This window comes from Telmatherina bonti (genome assembly GCF_933228915.1).
Source record: "Telmatherina bonti genome assembly, chromosome: 2".
Lineage (NCBI taxonomy): Eukaryota > Metazoa > Chordata > Actinopteri > Atheriniformes > Telmatherinidae > Telmatherina > Telmatherina bonti.
The window spans coordinates 30,554,261-30,576,329 of record NC_136620.1 but is presented as its reverse complement, the minus strand read 5'-3'; the positions used below and the strand labels follow the sequence as shown (position 1 = coordinate 30,576,329).

The window sequence follows — 22,069 nt, the reverse complement described above, 5'->3', positions numbered from 1 at the left end:
TTGATATTTACAGTACAGTTCATGAAAACATTTCATGAGGAACTTCAGGCTCAAGGAGTTTTAGTGTTATAAGTGTCTTGATGCCACCTGAAGCAGTACATCATCAAGGTAAAAGTAATAGGGGCGTTGCAGCCATTCTACCCTACTGTGGCAGGCGATCGTCTGTGATTCCAGTTTGCCAGTTTGCCCCTTGTGTAACCACCGCTGCCCTGGGGCAGACTGACATGAACAAAGCAACCAATGTGCGCCAGCAGGCTTGTTGGCCACCTCGGATGCGGACACACCGCCAGCAGAGAAATCAGTAGGATTTTGTGTTCTGATGGCTCATTGGAGAACTTTTCCTGGAACAGCGATGCAATGTTCAACCTCAATCATGAGAGCCATTTGCTCTTCGGTGGTGTCATGTTTACCTTGAAGTTGCATATAAACTTGGCTAAGTTCAGTCTTGGCTTGGTCTGTTTCAAGTTGCAGCTCAGATAAAGAAGCCTCAGCAAATTCCCTTTTCTGTTTAAAAGTAACAATTTTGAGATAAAGTTATGTGTCATATGATGTCATCCTTTCCAAGCATAAAAAATATGAATGTTTGACATTGTTTGTGCATTAAAATTAGTTCAAATTTACACAGGTGTTAATGTGTTAACATCTATATGCAAGAACATTTTATTAGATTTCATTTGGTACAACTTTCAATGCTATAGCCTTAACCTCTGGGAAGCTACAATGCAAACAAAGACATAATATCCCAAATTTTGCATTGTTTTTGAAAATCGTCAACAATAAAACTACATGGCTCTTGAGGCAGGCATAGCCAAGGTCTAAGATAAAAAATAACTGGTATATTTATTTAAGTTAGACCTTGGAGAATGGGAAAAATATCAGTTTGCATATGTTTGATGAAAAAGGTCAAATTTGAAGAGGTCTAATCTTCCAGCTTTTCAGATTTTGTACAAACCTCTCTGTCATCTTTCTGGGTCTTGTTGGTGAGACATTTAGAATGTTTCTCAGGCTCATGACAGGGCTGCTTCCTGTCCTTAATAAGTTAAGCAGGAAGTTCAGATCCTGGGGCTCTGAATGTAATCAGGAGATTCTTCAGGTTTTCAGATTTCTGTGATGGATCATCTGAAATCTTTGATGCCTGAAAGGACCCATTTTTGGGGTCAGCTGGAACCTCAAAGATGGGCACCAAAGGTGTACCACACCTTGCTTTCTTGTGTTGTTTTAATTCCCTTTGATCTTCTTTTCCACTTGTCTGCACAGTCAAAATATGGAGTTCTCTGCTGTTGCCTTGATCTTTCTCAGTCTGATCAATGGACTGATTTGTCTTTGCAATCATTTTGGGTGGAACTTCTGATCCCGGGCCACCAAAAGTGATCTTGTGGGGATTCTCCTGGTTCTCAGAATCCTTGCAGACAGCAGTGTGGGAAAACGTCCACTCTTGACAGAAACGTCAGAGTTGGACTCCACTTTGTCCTGAAAAACGGATGGATTTTTAACCAATTTTGGTAACTGAGGAAATTCCTCAAGGTAATCCTCGTAGGTTTTGTCCATCGATTCCAAGTGGGGATCCCAGACAGGCTCCATAGGCCTATTTTTCGTGGACTTCTTGAGTCGTTTCCTTTGAGTTTGAAAATCACTTGCACTTTGTTCCTGAGGGAACAACTTTGTTTCTTGTGTAACTGGTGTTTCATTCTCCGACGCTTTGGTGGAAAGTTTTCTACTGTGGACAAGAACTTTTGCAAAGGTCTCCATAGTCAAAATAAATTATAGAACTTCTCTGTTTCCTCTTTCCAAAATCTGGAATCTGGATGCGTACTGAGATGCGAACCTGGATGTGTACCTAGATGCGTTCTCTAAATGTACTGACTTGATGACAGAAGCAACAAAATTTTATAGGGACTGTCATGTCACCTATAATATCACAAAGCATCTTAGAAACAAAGTCACATAAAAGCAAACCTATGTTCCATTTTTGCTTGAATCATTCTATAACTGTTGCTAGGCTATAGTAATCTGGTCTCCTCCCTTCCATTCAAGATCAGGAGTCCTGCTTCATGTTGCCAGGCAACAGCAGCAGCTTAGTCAAATGCAGCCAAAGTTCTGAATCAGGAAACTTTCAACAGCCATAAAATTAAAACCGTGGCAGTGTCCAAATGTCCATCCTATTCCCTAACCCCCCTTTACTAAATAGGGCTACACTATATGGCACACTACATAGTGCATTCATTTTGTTAACAATTCGGAAACAAAGCTGGCTATTTTATCCACGTCGCAGATCATGTGACTGCTGATTGTCCCCAAAGGAACCACCACACATAATTCCAAATCCAATCCAAACTCGTGAAGAAAAAGAAATTATTTTCTTGTATTTTACTCTCTGGGCTGCACGGTGGAATAGTGGTAAGCACTGTGGCCTCACAGCGGGTCACTGGTTCAATCCTTGACTGGGGCAAGGTTTGGTCAGTGGAGTTTGCATGTTCTCCCTGTGTATGTGTGGGTTCTCTCCAGGTACTCTGGCTTCCTCCCACCATCCAAAGACATGCATGATAGGTTAATTGGTTACTCTAAATTGCTCCTAGGAGTGAGCGTGAGTGGTTGTTTGTCTCTGTGTGGCCCTGCGATTGAGTGGCGAGCTGTCCAGGGTGTACCCAGCCCTTTTCCCAAAGCCAGCTGGGATAGGCTCCAGCTTCCCCGCGTCCCTGAATTGGATTAAGCGGTTTAGAGAATGAATGAATGAATGTTATTCATTTTTTTAGTTGCATATTTATTCAACAAATAAGGACACAAAATGAGTAATGAGTAAACTGTCATTGTATACTACAGTTAATTTAGTGGCATTACACTAAAGATACAAACACATTAATTCATACTAGCCTAAATTACTGTGAATGACTGTGGAATAGAATAATTGTTCAAAAGTACATGCCACAAACACGTAAATAAGTATATACACCTCTTAGTTATTTCACATACTTTTGTGAGATCAGGTTGTTCCCAGAAATGGAATAAAACATGTTGAGATGAAATCCAATAAGCTAAAAAGTTAATAATGTACAAAGCTGTGAAAGGATCACAGCACATTTTAGATGCTATTCCAACATATGGGAACAAGCTCCTCCATGTTCTCATGTCATCCGTTACCAACATCTAGGGAGCTCTTAAACGTTCAGTAAGAGACCAAAGTCATTAAATGATGATGCCAAGTGGGTATATGACATGTACCTACGTGATGGAAAGGGAGCCTGACAATCCGTCAAGGGTTTGACAAGTTGGGAGTGAGAATGTGTTGGATAAAGTGAGGCAGAGTAATATTCTACGTTTTGGTTCAGACAGTTCAGGTTAAGCCTCTCCAATTGTCATTTTAACACAGTTTGGTCATCTGCGCAGGTAAATTTAATGACAAATGTAGATAATCAGACAATTGTGAGTCAAAAAGTCATGTCTTATACATAATCTGATGGTCTCTGGAACTTAATTAATTTTTGGACAAAACCAGAAAAGCCTGGGGCTTATTCTCACAGAACCAAACAATCTCAATGTTAATAAAAACCATGCCAGCCATCAAATTTCAAAACAGCTTTAGGCATTAAATTGTGTTTTTATTACTATCAAGTGGTGAGAAATATTTTCATGGTGTTGGATTTAAAGGCTTAATACTGGTCAAAAAGAAGGAGGATGCTATACATCCAGTGTTTTGTGTTCTTTCTCCTTGGCATTTGATTACATTAATCCACCATATAATGATGCAGCCTGTAAGTGACAATTATTTTGACCAGTCACTGGATTGCCGTGCTTCAGGCTCTACCCTTTATGGTCAGGTAAGTAAGACTGTGACCTTGATGGTGTGAAAAAAATGCTAATTCTGTTGGAAAAGTTGGAAAAATGCCTTGTAATCCTTTCTTTTCTATTATATATTTTATATACAGTATATATATATATATATATATATATATATATATATGTATATATATCACTTCAGACAATCCTTTTACCCTTTCCTTTTACCACAGGACCACCAACACATTTTTTCTTCTTAAAAAGTGAAGACTTTTCAAGTTAGGGCAAGAGCAGATCCTTTATTGATCAGACTCAGATACAACCCGTGAATATCTGTCCCGAACCCACACTGATGAGCATGTCAAGACTTTTTTCTCTTTGAAACATGTACACAGGAGGACAGAGAATTCTTTCAGACATGCATAGATCACTATTGTCACTACACCAGTTTATTGTAAATTCTCAAGGTATAAGGTTTGCTAAAATTAGGAAAACGCATAGGAAAAAAAAACTATTTTAGTACCTTGTTAGTTTGTTTAATTATTTTTCTGTAAATATTTATATATTTATTTAATTGTTTATCTATTCATTTAGAATTTAAATTTTTTCAATTATTTTTTCATTTTTAATTTTTTATTTCTGGAATTAGTTGATGGCATCATTGTATCTACTGAATAGCTGGTTAGCTGGTTGTCTTCACTGTTATCTGTGTTCACTAATCAGCAGACCTGAAATTTAGTTATTACATGTTTTTTCATTCATTCATTCATTTTCTGAACCGCTTAATCCAATTCCCGGTTGCGGGGAAGCTGGAGCCTATCCCAGCTGGCTTTGGGCGACAGGCAGGGTACACCCTGGACAGCTCGCCAGTCCATCACAGAGCTACATGTTTTTTTCTTTTTTTTTTTTTTATATCTATCATTGATCAACAATAACGTTACAGTCAGCAGCATCTTGATTTTCTAATTTAGTTTTTCATTTAATTTCATTTAATTTAGTAGCCTAAATGTTGTGGGCCAAGCTTGCTAATTTTGGTTTAAAATTAATTTAGGGTAGTTTCTGTTTATGTGCTTATCCGTTCATTATAATTTTTTTTTTTAACATTGTTCTAGCTTATCATACAGCTATTTGCCACTTTAGCAGAGTCCAATTATTCAGGATCTGATAGGGTCATTGTGTATGATGTAGGTCTGGGCCAAAATGCCAAGGTCAATTTTTTTCTTTCCAGTCTGCCTCTGGACACACCTTAATCAAACAAGAAGGTCACCAAAGAGATCATGACAAGGTTTTGGCTCGTTTTAATTTTAATCAGGTGTGTTAAAGCAAGGAAACGTCTACAACCCCTTGAGGACAGGACTTGCCTATCCCCAAGTTACAGTGTTTGATTGACTGTTGGCTAAGCTGCTGGTTTAAAGGTTTAACTTTTTCTGCAAATTAGCTGAAAACTAAGCTGAGATAAAGCAGTTGTGGAAACAGAATTGCTTATGACTAAACAATATTCAAAGTGAGCAAGAAGCGAGTGAACCGATTTGTTTAAAGTGGAACTATTATGTGCATTTCAGGCTAATTTATTTTTATTTCTGAGACCGGAAGGGCTGGGATTGATTGAGTTATTGTCACAAATCGCTTTATTTACTTCAGACCGACCCGCTCCGTAGGTTGTCAGATCAGCCTGTGGGCAAAACGAGTGGATTGAGACTCTTCCGCATTAAGCCCCGCCTCCTGCCACTGCGCTACATCGGTAGCGCGCACCACAACTGCTTTTGTTAACCAGAAGAAGGTAACCAATCACCGAACCTTATCCCCCGGGACATCACAAGGATTTTGAAGTAGAAAAAAACTCTCTAAAATGACGTTTTTCGTCGCTATGGAAACCGAACTCAAACCGGAACTCAAATTCAAACATGCGTTTAGGTGATAAAAAACAGTGCCGTTCACATGTCTGATGAGCATTCAACACTGTAACCCTGTGGAAAGCTCAGAAAACTTGAAATACCATAATAGCACCCCTTTAAAGTGAAATATCAATCCTTTCTGGTTGTTGTTTTTTCAAATTAACAAAAGGTGGAATATTTGCAGGTTACTTTATGCTGCTAATTTTAAACTTTATTTCCAAAAAAATGGTTGTGGAATAAGTTTAAATGGATGTATTCAGCTATGAAGTGGCACGATAGTGTCAGAGCCTCGTCGAGTGGTGAAACATGAATTAGTGTAAACAAAAGCTGTATATACATTCAGATAGATGTGAATTCTGTATATCATTACATGCAGACTGGGGTTGTTATCATGGTACTTTATTTCTGTGGAAGTTTTATTGCCATGTTTTAGAAGAAGGTTTTTTTTGGGTCTAGATTACCCAAGAATCTGATATTTGTATAATGTAAGTTTTACTTTTTTTTCATCTTTTGTGTTTTTGCAGTGCTGGTCTTAAAGTGAGTCATGATTGGATTGGATCAGACACAATGGAACAAATTGTGATTTTTTGTTTTTTCATTTTTTTTTATTTTGAGGTTGAAGAAAAAAAAAAAAAGCACACTTTCTACATCTGCCTTTCATTCACCAACAAAGGTTCATTTAAAGTTTTGTTGAGTCATTACTGGGGAAACAAGTCAGTGCTGAATGCTCAGCACTGCATAAACTAGCCGACTTCTCCAATGCCTTGCAAATGAGGAGTGGCTAACAAGACAACAACACTCTCAGCACAAGCAGAATATATTGTGTTGCTCTTAATGTAGGCAATAACATGTAAGCTTAAAAAATGGTATGTCCTGTGGACATGTGTAGTAGGTCGCAGTTCTTGATGTTTACGCTTTGGATGCTGAGGCTGAAGTCTAATAACATGATTTTACTCAGTTTGGTTTTCCCTACATGGGCTATATGTAGTTACAAAACTATTTAGCTCACTGCAGTCATTTCCTTTAATTTTATCACAAGAATATTGTCAGACAATAATAGTAAGTTTACCAATTTAGTTGATCCTGATTTATTCAAACAACATCATCTTGTTTTGATTATGAAAAGGAGTCTGAAATTTACTACATGGTGAGATTAAGGATAATTCTAATACCAAGTTTCCTGTAACGACACAGGAGATGGGACCCAAAGGAACCAGAAGACCTCAGGACTGGTTACAGACTTTATTGACAATAACGGGGGACGAGGAAGCAGGGGGACGAGGCTAACGCAAGGACGGCTTTAAGTCCTCTTAGAGGATCCCAACTGGGTCCTGCTGGTGATGACAGGAGGGTTAGTGAAAGATGGCACACAGGGAGAATCCAGCTCCAGGGAAAAATGCCCAAGGAGGAAGAAAAGGAGTTCCTCTCACCCGATATTATTGGGGGTTTGTCCACAATCCAAAATCCAAGTCCAAAATCCAGTCCAAGGTCCATACACCGAATAGTAACGCGAGGGGAAGAGGCGAGGGAAAAACTCTGGGCAGGCAGGTTCTCGGGAGACGGGGGAACAGGGCAGGAATACAGGGTTATCTTGAGTCACAGAAGGCTGGAAACGAACAGAGAGAATCTGACGATCTAGCAACCAACAATCCTGGGCCCGCTGTTTAAATAGAAGGAGGCACAGGTGGTAATCATCAGCACAGGAGGGTGCCTTCAGGGACGACTGGGAAAAATCATGACATTTCCAGAGGAAACTATGATGTAGCCACCTCCAGTCACGACAAGAAGTCTTGTGCAAGATGAAAACATGCAACCGGTGCACCAGATCATTACTACTGCTTGCAGTGTAGTTATTGAAATTCCCCTTCAGTCTGCCTGTCCACAATTGCTCAAAATACCTCCATCTTTTGCGTTCACAGCTTTAGCCAGGAGATGCTTTAGCACAGAGTTTGAAATTACTGGGTGTGAAAGAAAATAAAGGAAATAAATAAACAAATGTTAAATTCATAAGAGGCCTTGAATTCAAGTGAGATGCTGAAACCAGGTTAAGGCAGTTTCTCCACATAGTCAAATTGGATTTCTGATCAGGAGCAGCATGCTCATAGGTTATTTACCAGAAATGCTTTCAGGAGGACTTCATTTAGCAAAGAAGCTTTTCAAGTGTCTAATGATGTTTTCACAGCCTCAGGCAAGGGAGAGTGGCGCATACCAAAGTGACACAAGTCCAGATGTAACTAATACATTTCTTATATAAACCCAATTAAAATGTGACACAGTGATAATAGATGCATAGCTCCTTCTATGTATGTTTAGCATTTGAGGATACTAATGGCATTGGTAACACTTTGCAATACAGGTACAAATCATATACTTAAGTAATGTGTAACTCATGATGAACTAATGTGTTTATTAATGAAGACTTTATCATGAATTCCTGTTGCTTATTATGAACTAATGATTATGTCAGTGTTGATTCATGTGTTTACTTGATGTTAAATTGATCATCAATTAAACACTGTTAATTCATCAATATGTTTACATATTTGCTAGTTTAAATAGACACATATAATTTATTTCCCTGCTACTGATTTTCTTTTCATTTTTATGTATGCAAGGCACACTCAAAGAAGTTAATGTGGGTGAAAATGGATGCAAAAGTGCTTTGAGTAATTATTAATAAAGGTTGATTGTAGTTTTTTTTTTGTTTTTGTTTTTTGTTGTTGTTTCTAAAGCAGCTATGTATTTGATATAAAGCATTTCCATACAAACCAGTGCCATATCTTTGTTAAATGTACTGCATTAATACAGTGATTTCAAAACCCTAATAATCACTCCAAGCGCTTTTACATTTCCATGTTCACCCAAGTGAACTCCTTTGAGTGTGTCTTGCTTTAAATAAATTGAAAATAAAAGTAGCAGGGAATTAAATAATATATTTGTATCTAAACCAGCAAATTTGTTGATATATTGATAAATTAACAGTGAACTCATGTGTATCAGTTGATGGTCACTTAGAGGTCAAGTAATCACATAAGTTTACATTGAGATCATCATTAGTTCATGTTGAGCAACAGGAATTAACAATCAAGTCTTCATGAGTTAAGTTAAGTTACGCATTACTCAAGCATATGATTTATACGACTTTTGTAAAGTGTTACCATGACATCAATGTAAGGAACTGAAAAATGTGTGTGCTTGTATGTAGTCAATTCCACACAGTCTTGTATACATACAAGCTGTATCTGTACATTAACATGTAACTCAAAGTCAGTCCTGCTTTTTAGATATTAATCAGTTAACTGAGGAAATAAAACTGATCATGAATCGGTTTCATCTGCTGTTGTACAAATGGAAGAGACAAGATGTGGAAATAAGAGGCAGTTAGCGAGACCAGCTCTGTAAAGGAATCGTCCTGCAGGTTGTGGCCACAGACCATTTCCTTGTCTTCATCCTTTCTGGCTGATTGTGTTCATGCTTGCATTTTGCTACTTACCCCTGCTATTAGAGGTGGCATGAAGTGGTGTTTGAAACACAGAATTTCCTCAGGTAGAGCAGTTCATTCAGGACGGCACATCAATGCACACTGTGGTAAGAAGGATTACTATGTTTCCCTGCACAGTGTCAAGGGCACACAGGAGATACCAGAGGACAGGCAAATATATGAGGTCCAAGCATGACCAGACACGGTAGGGGGTGCACACTGGCATGAGGAGGCTACACATACACAAATGAGACACAAATGTCTTGAGGCATTTCCCCATATGTTTGGTCAGCCTGATTTGATCTTTCTTTTTTAGTTTAGAGTGATTCTGATTCTGACCTCTATGGGTTAATAATTCTGTTTTCCATTCATTCTTTTGTTGTTGTGTTCTCAACACATTCCACGATGTAAAGAATAAAGATTTTTACCTGGAATATTTCATTCATCAAGATCTAAGATGTGTTTCAGTGTTCCTTTCGCTGCTTTGAGCTACATTTGCTTTTAAAAAGTAAATTTAGATTGATACTTAAACAATTCAAAATATTGGAAAATTTAACCGGAAGCAAATCCTCTTAAACTCTTAAAATTGGTTGTAGGCCACAAGGCTGATGGCTCACAAAACAAACAGAAGGAAGTGATCAAATAAAACAAGAAGCCCTTGATAACTTTCTATTTACAAAATTGTCCTTTGCTATTAATTAAAGTGATCATATCTAAACACCATCTTGCTGTCATTAATAGAAGCTGTACTAGGAGTGACAAAAACCTTCTGGGAGCGTAGACCTCCATGTTTTCCTGCTATCTTGCTCTATAACAATACAGTAAGTGCAGTAAATCAGAATGTCTTGAAAAAGCAAGATGAGAACATTTAGCTTAATAATGACATTCATGGTGCACTCTGTCTTCTTTATGTTTAGCCACTGTATTGTTCAGATAAACTTTACAACTGTGAAATATTGTTCAATTATTCTGTTTTCTTACGATTTTAAAGGAAGATTTTTAAACTATTGTTGAGATAATGATGCTACTGTGTCCCCAACATTTGGAGTGGAAAGACTGCAACTTTTTAGAATCTGACATTAAGCTCCCCAAATGCTTCCCAATAGGTACAAATCCAAAGGTGAAAATCATACTACACATGCATTTATATACACAAACGTATATACAACCATGCGCAAACATTAGCATGATAAATATTTAAAAATTTAAAACATATAACTAAAGAAAATGTACAAAATGCTTTAATTAAATAAATGCTTTTAATACATGAGGGTGACATTTAGAACTGCTGACTGCTGCATTATGCAGACATTTTTGGAATGCAAACTCTTTATGTCATAAAATCCTTTTAAGTGCCGGTTTCCTAACCTTTGAAATATCATGATGGAGAGAAGTCCCTGCAAAATATTTAGCATAGCATACATTGCATTGCCACCTCAGAACCGGTATGACTGTAAAGCACTGAAGTGGCGCCATACAGATAAAGTTTATTTAATTTGAAAACCTTGATTGCTTGACTTTTTATTTCACAACGTTAAGAACAAAATCAAAGCGAAAGGTCTTTTGATGGACGCACATTCAGCATTAAGACTTCTAAGCAGGGTTTCTTGCTTTAATTTAATATTGCCTGCTCTATCAGATGAAATAAAGTGAGACATTTAATCAGCTGTGTTTCCAACAGGTGGACTCACTATGTGGCTCATATCACCTGTCTGCGGCAGAATGTCAGAGGATCAAATCATTTAGGAATGTTACTAAACCACATACAAGAAAAGGTCAAGAATTGCACTGCTGGTAGACTGAGATGGTATTTGTTGTGCAACAGTTACAACCATTTCATTATAACATTTCTATTTAATCACATGGTTCTGATAAAGGACTAACCCGACTCTGTCTATGCTGCAATCAGTTCTGGTCTGTGATGCTGCAGAATGACTGCACGCATGTCGTGTCCTTGCAGAGGAGTATTGGTCACATAAATCCATAAGATTTTCAGTCTCACACTGAAATGAATGTTTATCATGGTTCATTTGGAGCTTTTTTAGTTGATGATAGCTTTCCAAAATTTCTGAATTCTACAAGCTTCTGAAATACCTGTGGTTAGATTTTGGTTTTGGTGTTTACTCAACAGGATTTGGTCTGAAATGTTGTTGCTCTAAAGGTTCTATGTGCAGTTCTGTTAGGTAAAAGAGTTGTTACATGGCATATCATCTCGTCAACTCCATCTCCATGGCATCAAGGACTGTGTGGGAGTACTTTGGAGACTGGCTACACCTGTATTCCTTCCTGTGCCACAGCTTGCTGCTCTTTCACTGCCAGCGACTCTGTTTTGACTGTGTGGGTGTTGTGAAACTATTATGTTTAGTAACTTTTTGTGTTTCATTGCTTAGCTGATGTAAATTTTGGTTTGTTATTTGTATTCTTGGTTACAACTCTTAGTGTGTTCTATGACTCTTAGTGTCCAGTAACAACCAGTGGGTTAAAAAAAACTTAATTTTGTGTGTTTTCTCAGTTTCCTTGCCACCTCTTGCTCCCCTGGAAAATCTCCATCTGGGGTCATAACAGAGTTCATCATGTTGTCATTTCAAGCATGTTTGCTTATTTTGTTTGAGCATTTCTTCTTATAAAGAGATCAGAAATGTCTTCCCATTCTTGCTTGTTTTGTACCTTTGGTGTTGATTTGTGGTTTGAAGGCAAGTCAGTTCAGCACCGACAGGTATATCTTAAATTATTATGTTGGTGATTAATCCAACACTAAAAAAGTTCTGTTTCAGTTTAACATTTCTTTGTTACTATTTTTATTTGTCAGCTGTTTGGAACACAGATTGCAAATTTGGCAGTCACTGTGAACCTGAACAGAAAAATATTTTGACATCTAAGAAATTGTGGAAAAGATGGAGTCCTGGGGAGATGTCACTCACACAGAAAGATATCTACATAAACCTTAGCCGTGTGTTCAGACCCTGACTCCTTGACTGACTCATGGCTTAGAGAATAGATTGGAGTAGACTTATAGCCTATTAGTGCAGAGGTTGTCATCTAATTTAAAATGGCATCTGAGTAAGAGGCAGAGTGAATGTTTAATTTTCTATCTCCCTGTAAAGTTTTATTCAGACCATGTCTATTCAAACTTGTCGCTGGTGACACTTAGTGATTTTAGTAAACTCTTTTATATCTACATTTATAAATCTTTTCTTGCTGCCTTCCATCTGCTAAGAAATACATAGTTTAAGAAACTTCTCCAAATCTTAAATATGTTTCAGTTAAAATAATTATCCAGAATATTTGTCATATTTTAATTTAAAAAAAATATTACTGAAATATGATTATGAAAATATTAAACAAATTACATTCATATTGATATTATATTGAATTATTAATTAAATATTAAATATAATTAAATATATTTTATAATATTTAGAAGTAATTAGAATTTAAATCATCAATTTATTTATTGTTTTATTTTATATATAATATGCAAGCATAATTAAACCAATCAAGTAGACATATGTATATGTATGTTTGAGCTGTAAATTGACAAATAATTTGAATGCAAGGATTTAGTTGGTCTGAAAGTGCTGTAATCGATCCTGTAGTCAATTAGGCTACATTTTTGGGAAGTCTCAGATTTTCCTGTCTTTGATTTACTAACTCCATATTCAGTGATGCTACCTGTAAATGAATATATTTGTATTTGCTTCTGTTTCCTTCTTTCCAATTTCCTCAAATTTTTGCCATGCTTTGGAAAATAACAATCATGAGCTCATTCAAATATAAAATTTGAAAAGCAGAAACATCATGCTCATAATGCAGAAATATCCATTTCCACCTGACAGATAGCGAGATTTTCTACTTTGACTGGAACCCTGATGTTAACATTCATTTTTTTTCTCTGTGAACACAGTCTGCACAGATGACTGCTGAAAATGCCAGAAGGAATCCAGACAGTCACCTTTTTTCCCTCTCAGTCAGATAGATATTCATATTCAACTCACATTTTAGCCCTATGGCTAAACGTTCCCTCAAGACCAATGGAGATCCTTGCTCAGACCAAATTATTTCATTTTACTTCATTAAAAAAAACAGTAAAAAAAAATAAAGGTGACTGTTACGGCCCCTGGGAGGGGTGCAACCCGACAACCACAGAGGAAGACAAGACCAATATAGAGGGTTGACACGTTTATTTACAGGTCTTGGATATGGCAGGATTGTGGAACCTGTGGGAGAGGATGGGACATTTAGGCTGTGCCAAAATCAAAGAAAACAATAAAACAAAACGAGGCCTAACTCAGACTGTATCTGTAAACCAAAATGAAAACCAAATAAACTCCTATCTAACTGATCTAAAAACCAGATTGGCCAAAACATTTACAAGGGGTGGCAACAGCCTCTAGCCCTAGTGTGTCTATACATTGTTTTCTACATGTGGAAATGTAAAGGGCGCCCCAACTTACCTGGTCCTCATGCCCCCCCACATACCTGTTCCACCATGCCATTAACAGACACAAGCAAAAGAAGGAAGAGCCTGATGGCCTCCAGGTGCTGCTCTTTTAAAGGGTGATCTTTGATGCTGATTGGTGCATCTGAATTTCGAACCAGCCAATAGATCCCAGGCTAGGCAGATCTCCACTTCAGCTACTTAGAACCACCTGGAGATAACAAGGATGACAAGTTTGATGATGCACGTAACAGTGACATTGTATGAACATTTACCTGATTTTTGGAAAACTGTTGAGTTTTTGTCGTTTAAAACACAGTCAATGTTGGTCAGTTGAGTTTCACAGAAGATGCAAAATATTAAATATTGACTTTAATTTTAAATTTGTTTGGCTTTCCAAAGAAGTTGTTCCTCCATATGTGTATTGGATTTGATGAACTGAGATGATAGGGTGCAACTTTGCCTGACAGACAAAATAGTGAAACTTACAGAAAGAGGACAAATAGGCCTATTTGTTCTTATCTTAAAATTAAAATGGTAATATTACATAATGCATGGTTTAAAACAAATTTCAGCAAGATTAAAAAATGTTTTGATGGAGGTCAAAAGTCTTCAGAGTGATAATTTAACAGTAAATAAAGACTAGAAGTAGTTTTGTTGTACTTTTATTTGAATTTTTTAACTTTACTGCATTCAGTTCATGTGACAAAATCTTGGTATCCTTCACCAAAACATGTGGAAATATATCTGCAAAAAAGGTCTAATTTGTTGTAAGTATTCACGATGAGATAGATGTGTATTGGCATATCCTATTTCTGCTATTTCCTCAACAAGTATGGTGTCAGAGCATGTCGTGTATCTCTGCCCTCTTCCGTGTCTCTCCATCTTTCTACAGATATTATATAGAACACAGAAAGTCAGTCCAACTGATTTCCATAAGTGGATGTCAGTCATTCCTTTCAGCTTGCCAAAAGCATTTTCCCACAACTGCAACTGAATTGAGGGTATATCATTTGTTCTGCGGTTAGTCATCCACGGTCATGTAAGGTTTCAGAGACGGTCCTGCAAGTGAAAAGCCAAGTGTCCGAGGATGTCAGCCAGAACTCACTGCACCAATGTTCCTGATGTGAGCTGGGAATAGGTTTTCAAGGCTGGCTAACTCTCACAACATGCACATTTTCAGAACCATATTCGACCAATGGTTTGTTGCAGTGATGTTATGATAAGAGACATGTCTGAGACACACTCAGCACACATGTTTTAAAACTAGATAGCAAAACGTGTAGCCAGAACAATGGTGTACGCTGTCTTTAAAATAAAATAACAACTTAGTATGTTGTTCAGTGTTTTTTTGCATTGTCTAATCTTTGCCGTAACACCACTTCATGGCTTCTCAGAATCTGCCTGACATTTCCTGTGTTCCATCTAAAGTCATAGATCAAGCAGCAGTTATACAATGGATTTGATGTGGAGGAGGTGAGTGTGGAAAAAGCATATCAGTTCCTTAGGTGCTTAAAATTCAGACCAAATGAGCCAAGTCTGAACATTAACCCCATATCCTAGGTCTGATCCCAGGGCTGATGGGTTCAAATGAATTATGATGCACTGCAGCATGGGGAGCATTTGATAGCTCAGGGGTCACCAACTCTGGTCCTTAAGGGCTACCATCCTGCAGGTATTAGCGTTTTCCTGCTGCAACACATTTGACCCAAATCAATGGCTCATTACCAGGCAGGTGTAGAATAACAACAAGATATTTGAGAACCTTATTATTTGAATCAAGTGTGTTGTAGCAGGGAAACACTAAAACCTGCAGCATGATAGCCCTCGAGTACATGAGTTGGTCTGAAATTATTACATATGATTTTTTATGTGCAATGAACTTGTATTTTTATTAAATGAATTAAATATTTATGCATTTGTTTATTTCCCCTTTCAATAAATTAAACACACAAACATAATTATTTCATATGTATTAACTTTTGCATTTATTTACAGGATTTATTAGTTACACATTTAAGTATTTATTAACAAATAAGTTATTTATTTACTCAGATTATTTCTAATTTATTGAATGAATGTCACCAATAATTAATTAATTAAAAAATGTAGTTTTGTATTTCATTCTGGCTTTTTCCTTTTTCCATAAGTAACTTGAATATCTTTTCTTTTCTTTTTCAGCAGGTCCACCTGGCTAAAGGTTGTGGTGCCTCTTGACCTCTTGTTCTGTCCACCCCCAACTGGTTGAGGCAGAACCCGGTTCAGGGAGGGCAGCAGTCAGAAGTTTTTTCCTTCCTGTTAAAAGGGAGGAGTTTTTTTTCCCTTTCCACCATTACTCTGCAATCCAGATCATTGATTGCTGGGGATGGGAGATTGAATCAAAGTCAAGATTCCATACAATCTTTTTTTTTAGCTAGGCTATAATTTTTCATGAAATGTTTTGTATGAGGCTGCACGGTGGCGCAGTGGTTAGCACTGTGGCCTCAAGCAAGAAGGTTGCTGGTTCAATCCTTGGCTGGTTTGGTCAGTGGCCTTTCTGTGTGGAGGTTGCATGTTTGCATGAGTTTGCATCCTCCCACCTTCCAAAACACATGCATGATAGGTTAATTGGTCACTCTAAATTGCCCCTAGCAGTGGGTGTGAGCGTGAGTGGTTGTTTGTCTGTGTGTGGCCCTGCGATGGACTGGCGAGCTGTCCAGGGTGTACCCTGCCTGTCACCCAAAGCCGGCTGGGATAGGCTCCAGCTTCCCCGCGACCCTGAATTGGAATAAGCGGTTCAGAAAATGAATGAATGAATGAATGTTTTGTATGAACACTGATTGGATGATAATGAACTGTATCGAGCGGATTTTGTCTGCATAAGCGCTGTGAGTTTAGTTTGTTGTGTATTGGCCCAGTATAAATAAAGCTGATTCCAACTGAATTTGTAAAATCAATCTCTAGTTCTAAGAGCAGGTTTCCTACATGTAACACATCCTGGACAAATAGAAATGAAGGACACAACCTGGTGTGGTTAGCGGTCATTGCTGAACCTGGAGAAGCTTAGGTACGCATGTACATATTCTATAAATGAATATAAAACTCATCAACATCATTTGCAACACCCTGATTTTTATAACTGACAGTCCACATTGAAAAGTAAAACACGAATCTCGTCATATTAAGAGGGCAGAGGAATAGTTTCACACTTTTGCAAAAGTTTTTATTTACCTTTGTTATTGTGTCAGATGTTTGGCATAGTTTTGTACAATAATTTTGGCTACACTTGTTATGTTTGTGTTACTGACTGCACAATTTTTATTTTCTGGTCCAAATGTTGCCTTGATAGCAGCAAATAAAGTGCTGATCCACAATATCTCCAAAGTGAGACATTAAGTTTCAGCAACAATGCAGTCTCATGTCTCTCAGTCTGTAAACACTAACTGGCATAACATTACTCACTGTGTCACACTAAGCTTGATGGAAAAATGAAAACATAAAACTTAATGTCACATTGGTCTCTGTTTTTCAAAATGTACTTTTTTTTTTGGTATGCACAGAAATGCCACCAATGGTCTACTTGTTTTTAGTGTTTGCTGGATTAGTCTACAAAAAGAAGACATAAAGAAGTAGATAGCACTGGACTGATAAAAGCTATGATCTCTCATGGGAATTACTGTATGATCACAGAAACATAAGAGATACATATAGATAAGAGATAACACGCGAGAATTGTCTGTGAACACATTTCACTGTGCCATCCATTAAATAAGGCTAAAGCTGTATAATGTGGTGAAGAAGCCATACGTGACCATGATCCAAAAGCACCACCCTCTTTTCTTGGTGAAAGATATTCTGCAACGGACTGAGGCAACGTGGAAACCTGTTCTGTGGTTTGAACATTGAAATGCATTGACACAGCATTGTTGGGTGTGAAAAGCAGAAAAGCCATCTGGCTTATCAGCATTCAGTTCAAAGAGCTGACACATCTCTGATGTTGTCAGCTCCATACATGTTAGAAGAAATGGACATGACAGCTACCATATCTGGAAACCATCACTGCCAAAAGGTTTAAAGAGGTTTTGTAAAAAAACATATGCTCACATTCTGACGCCTTTTTCAGGGAAAGTCTCATATATTATAGTAAGTTGATGCTAAACCACATATTACTTGCCTTCACTCTGGACATTTTAACCATTCAAAACAAAACTAGGACAACACTACTCTCTAAAAGTTGATGAGATCCCAGATGTCTATAGAGCATTGCTAACAGAAGAAGTGATGCAAACAGATTAAAACAACGTTTTCCTAACTGTTTGAGCCATTTTGCTTCTGTTAAATTTAAGATCAGCAAATAATTGTTAATGAAACTAAACTGTTCCAAATCATCTCACTGTCAATCTATCTGTTAAACTATCCCTTTAGACCAGGGGTGTCAGAATCCAGTCCTCAAGGGCCGGAATCCGGCAGGTTTTTGTTGTTTCCCTCCACCAACACAGCTGATTCAAATCAATGGATCCAGCAGCTTCTTGTCAACCTGTTTGAGTGTTGGTCAGGTGTGTGTTGGAGCACAGAGACAACTAAAACCTGCAGGTACCGGCCCTCCAGGACTGCAGTTTGACACCTCTGCTTTAGACAGTCGGTCTACGAGGGCTGCTGTCCTGCAGGTTTTCAATGATTCCCTGGTTCAACACACATGGCTTCCATTAAATGGATTCAACAGCCAATGAAGTTCTGCACAGTAATTGATTAGCTAGATTCAGGTGTATTGGAACAAGGTATGTGGAAAACCTGCAGGATTGTGCCCGAGGACCGGAGCTGGACTCCCCTGCCTTAAGATTATCCATCCATATTTAGTTACTGTCAAACATTTAAAAGATATGCAAAGAATACCTGCAGGTAGGGAAAACTCAACCAAATGATGATGAGGTCGGGACAATAAGAAACATTTTTGTTTAATTATTTGGTCTTCAGCTTTTTAACTTAGCTAAACTATTCCTTTCTTTTTCATGCAGATGTTTATATTCCACAATGTGACCATCACCGTCCCGGAGAACTTCACCCAATGCACCACTCACGGCAGTTTTGTCGAGCGCTGGCAAGAGACCCTCTACAACATGTTCACGTTTGTGTGCCTCTTTCTCCTGCCTTTGGTCATCATGATTTTCTGCTACACACGAATCCTTGTGGAGATATCCAGCCGCATGGCTCGGAATAACAGTGAGTAACGTGTTTATTTGTTGTCCAATCAAATACAGGAATCAGAACCTCAAGGAGTCGTGCGTGACGAAGATGACATTCTCCTCTTTTCCAGTGCTATCAAGAGATATTCATCTTCGCCGCTCACACAACAATATTCCCAAAGCTCGGATGAGGACTCTGAAGATGAGTATCGTCATTGTGACTTCCTTTATCATTTGCTGGACCCCGTACTACCTGCTTGGCCTGTGGTATTGGTTGTTTCCTGAAAAAATGGAGGAGACGGTCTCTCATTCGCTTACTCACATGTTGTTTATATTTGGCCTCTTCAATGCGTGTCTAGACCCCATCACATATGGTCTGTTCACGATTCATCTTCGTCAGGGCATGAGGAGATGCCGCCGAAGTTCAAACACAGGGACTGAATTAGAAAACAACACTTGCCTTATGCAGATGTCCTGTTTTTCGTCTCAGAAACAGATTATTCCAGGGGGTCTCGGCAAGCAGTCAGAGGAGGTAAATGACAACAGCAGCATGAAAAATGCCTCGAGCTCAATTATCTCAGTGACCAAGATATAATGGCTTTGATAATTCTAAGAAGAAAATTGGCTCCTCTTTCTCCTCAAGCCTGGACTAGCTGAACTATTTTGCTCCAAAATGGCAAAACTCCACAAACGCCATTTGGGATAATTTGCTAAATTATTTGCGTCAAAGTTGAGTCCTCGTTAATTCATGTTGTGATTTCACAAACATTTTGGAGACCACAAAACAACAACAGATTTAACAACTGCAGACCCTTGTTGGGAAGCGTCACATCTAGTCCAATGAGAAATTATCTTAGAGTTGGCAAAATCCATGGGTTTTGAAAAGGACATGAATGAGAAAAGGCAGGCGCACAACACAGTGAGTGGATCTTTCTAAAGCACAGAAAAATACTGTATGAGAGCAGCGCTTCAAGGACTGTATATGTGCAGCCTGGTTTTAGAGAAAAGCAGGCATCAACCATAAACTAATCCAAGCAATTTTGTGCTCTTGTTTTACACACTGCTGGCTCAAATATCTGCTTGGTAATAAAGTCTGCACCTCTGTAGAAACACTGGCGTTTCACTGGCAATGCACAGTTTATTTACTTTTTTTCACTGCATTAGTGTAACATTAAGGATTTTTACAAAATCCTTAATGTTACACTAATGCAAAAACGAAACTTGGGATGATGCAGTTTTAGGAATGAAACTATGTTCAGATTAGATTAGATTTTTTTTTCCTGATTTAATAACAGAAAATCAAAAATTCAAGTTAATCACTGATTGTAAAGTTACTAAGTCAACTTAATTAAAGTCACTTTAATCTTCCGGTATCAAGATGGTGCAATGACCCCAGTTAGTGAAAAAGGTAACCTATCCATTTATATTTATACCTCATGCAAAAGCTAACTGGTATCTTAAACAAACAAACTGGGCGTTCAAGTCAATAAATTACTCATACAATATCTAAATTTTCACAATTTCTACAAGGCTTCACAACCTTTCTACAGGTGCTTTGACAACTAATCATAAAGTTATTAATGTCAACATACCTGTGAATTCCAAGCTCTCACTAGGAGGTTTTAAGGAGCTTTGGTCTGACTAGAACCTAAAAAAAAAAGTGGATTGCTGTATACCTATACCAGTTTTTATTCAGTATTAAGTTACCTAAATCCTTGAAAATGGACAAGTGCTGCTGCTGTGGCTTTCAGCGTGTGCTGTGGTTGACATGAATGTGCTTCTGACATTATGCCAGTTTTACAGAGTCCACTACAGCATAGGGCGCCTTTTCCTACATAATGGCAAATGAGCCTTGCAGTGGTTTTGACACGATACCTTCCTGACCACAGGACCTATCATCACTCTGCTCCTCTTCACTATCTTGTCAGTGATTCCATCCTTTATAAGTGTGTGTAAAGCAAGAACAACCAAACTACACAGCACCCCCTGGGCATGGTTTTATTCATCTACATCCCTTTTGTTTCAGTGGTTTATGCTTTTATTATGTATGCTGTTGTTTCTGCTAGGAAGAGGTGAGGCCATGACAGCCTGGGTGGCATACTGTTAGTAATATAAATGTAAATTCTCAAACTGTTGTTTGTTTCCACTTTTGTTTCTGTTATGTTTTTTGTGTGTATTTTTTATTGCACAGGATGGCATAGTACTGCCAAAGACATGCATTTGCAGTTACTTGATCATCCCTAGTTGATCAGTCTGGACATATAAATGTGTTTGTCTCTGTCTGGAGTGTGTCCAACATTTAGGCTAACCTGCCTCTTGTAAGCACAGAGTCTCCATGACAACACAATCCTAGACGGAGTTTGGCAACGATAAAGAATGAATGGAAAATCTCTGCTGACTTAATATTTATTTTCAGCTGTACTACTTGTGCAATGTAAAGATTTTGAATGTTAATTATTGAACATGTTATTCTCTTGAGTAAATGTTATGGCATAGAGCTCAGTGTATTGGATGTATTTTGCAGCACGTTGTTATTGTGCTGCCCAATCTCATGGTAGATCACAAAAAAGGCAAAACTACAGTGTTTTCTCCATATAATGTTTATGTTTTATTTATTAAATGGGATAAATACAAAAGACTAATATTCATATTTGCCAATATGAGGCAGGTCCATTGAAAGGGTCTCTTCTAATCTGGATCAATCTTAATCTACACTTTTAAGTCTACATCTCGCCATAAAAAAAGGGAGAGCAAATGCCTATTCAGCCTATTTTTTTTTTTTTTTAATCTTTTCTTTTTTCTGTTTTTCTTTTTGCCTGTTGAAATGAAGAAAGTTTTTGTGGCTATTTTGTAAACTTGTAAAGTGTTGTCATTGGTCAAGGGTCAATTTTGTCTTCAATGTGTTGCATAAAAAGCCCAATGCAGACAACGCTGTATAAAATATGCAGAATTTAGCATGTAATTCAAATATTGTTTGTAAGTAATAACGTTCTTTGTTGGTTATGTTGTGATTTGTGTTGCTTTCTATGGCTTTGAAATTGATAAACAAACATCTGTCTATTTAAAACTTTGCAAAATGGAAGTTATCTCATCTGTGACATCAGGTCTTTTCAATATCCCTATCCGTTCATAAAAGAGCAATTTAAATTATTTGTTTGCATGATGTTGCTTTTATTTTGCAAGTTTGTGAAAAATATTGAAATGTAAACCAAGAATGTGTTCATTTGCTAAATAAAAATCTGTATTTTTCATGTTTGTGGCGATGCAGAATTAATGCTTATTTTGCACTAAGCAAATCAATACATTCAGAAACAGATGC

The 22,069-nt window shown here is 37.7% G+C and overlaps 1 protein-coding gene across 2 annotated transcripts in view; it reads left to right on the top strand.

The window, feature by feature from the left end:
- gnrhr4 (gonadotropin releasing hormone receptor 4) overlaps positions 1 to 19,525 on the top strand; it is a 28,274-nt gene extending 8,749 nt beyond the window's left edge. For both annotated transcript variants that reach the window (XM_079247194.1, XM_079247195.1), the window contains 2 exons: positions 18,583 to 18,787; positions 18,882 to 19,525. In XM_079247194.1, the coding sequence (XP_079103320.1) occupies positions 18,583 to 18,787; positions 18,882 to 19,345 (669 nt within the window). In that variant the 3' untranslated portion in view covers positions 19,346 to 19,525. The remainder of the gene's footprint in view (positions 1 to 18,582; positions 18,788 to 18,881) is intronic.
- Positions 19,526 to 22,069: the final 2,544 nt, after the last annotated feature.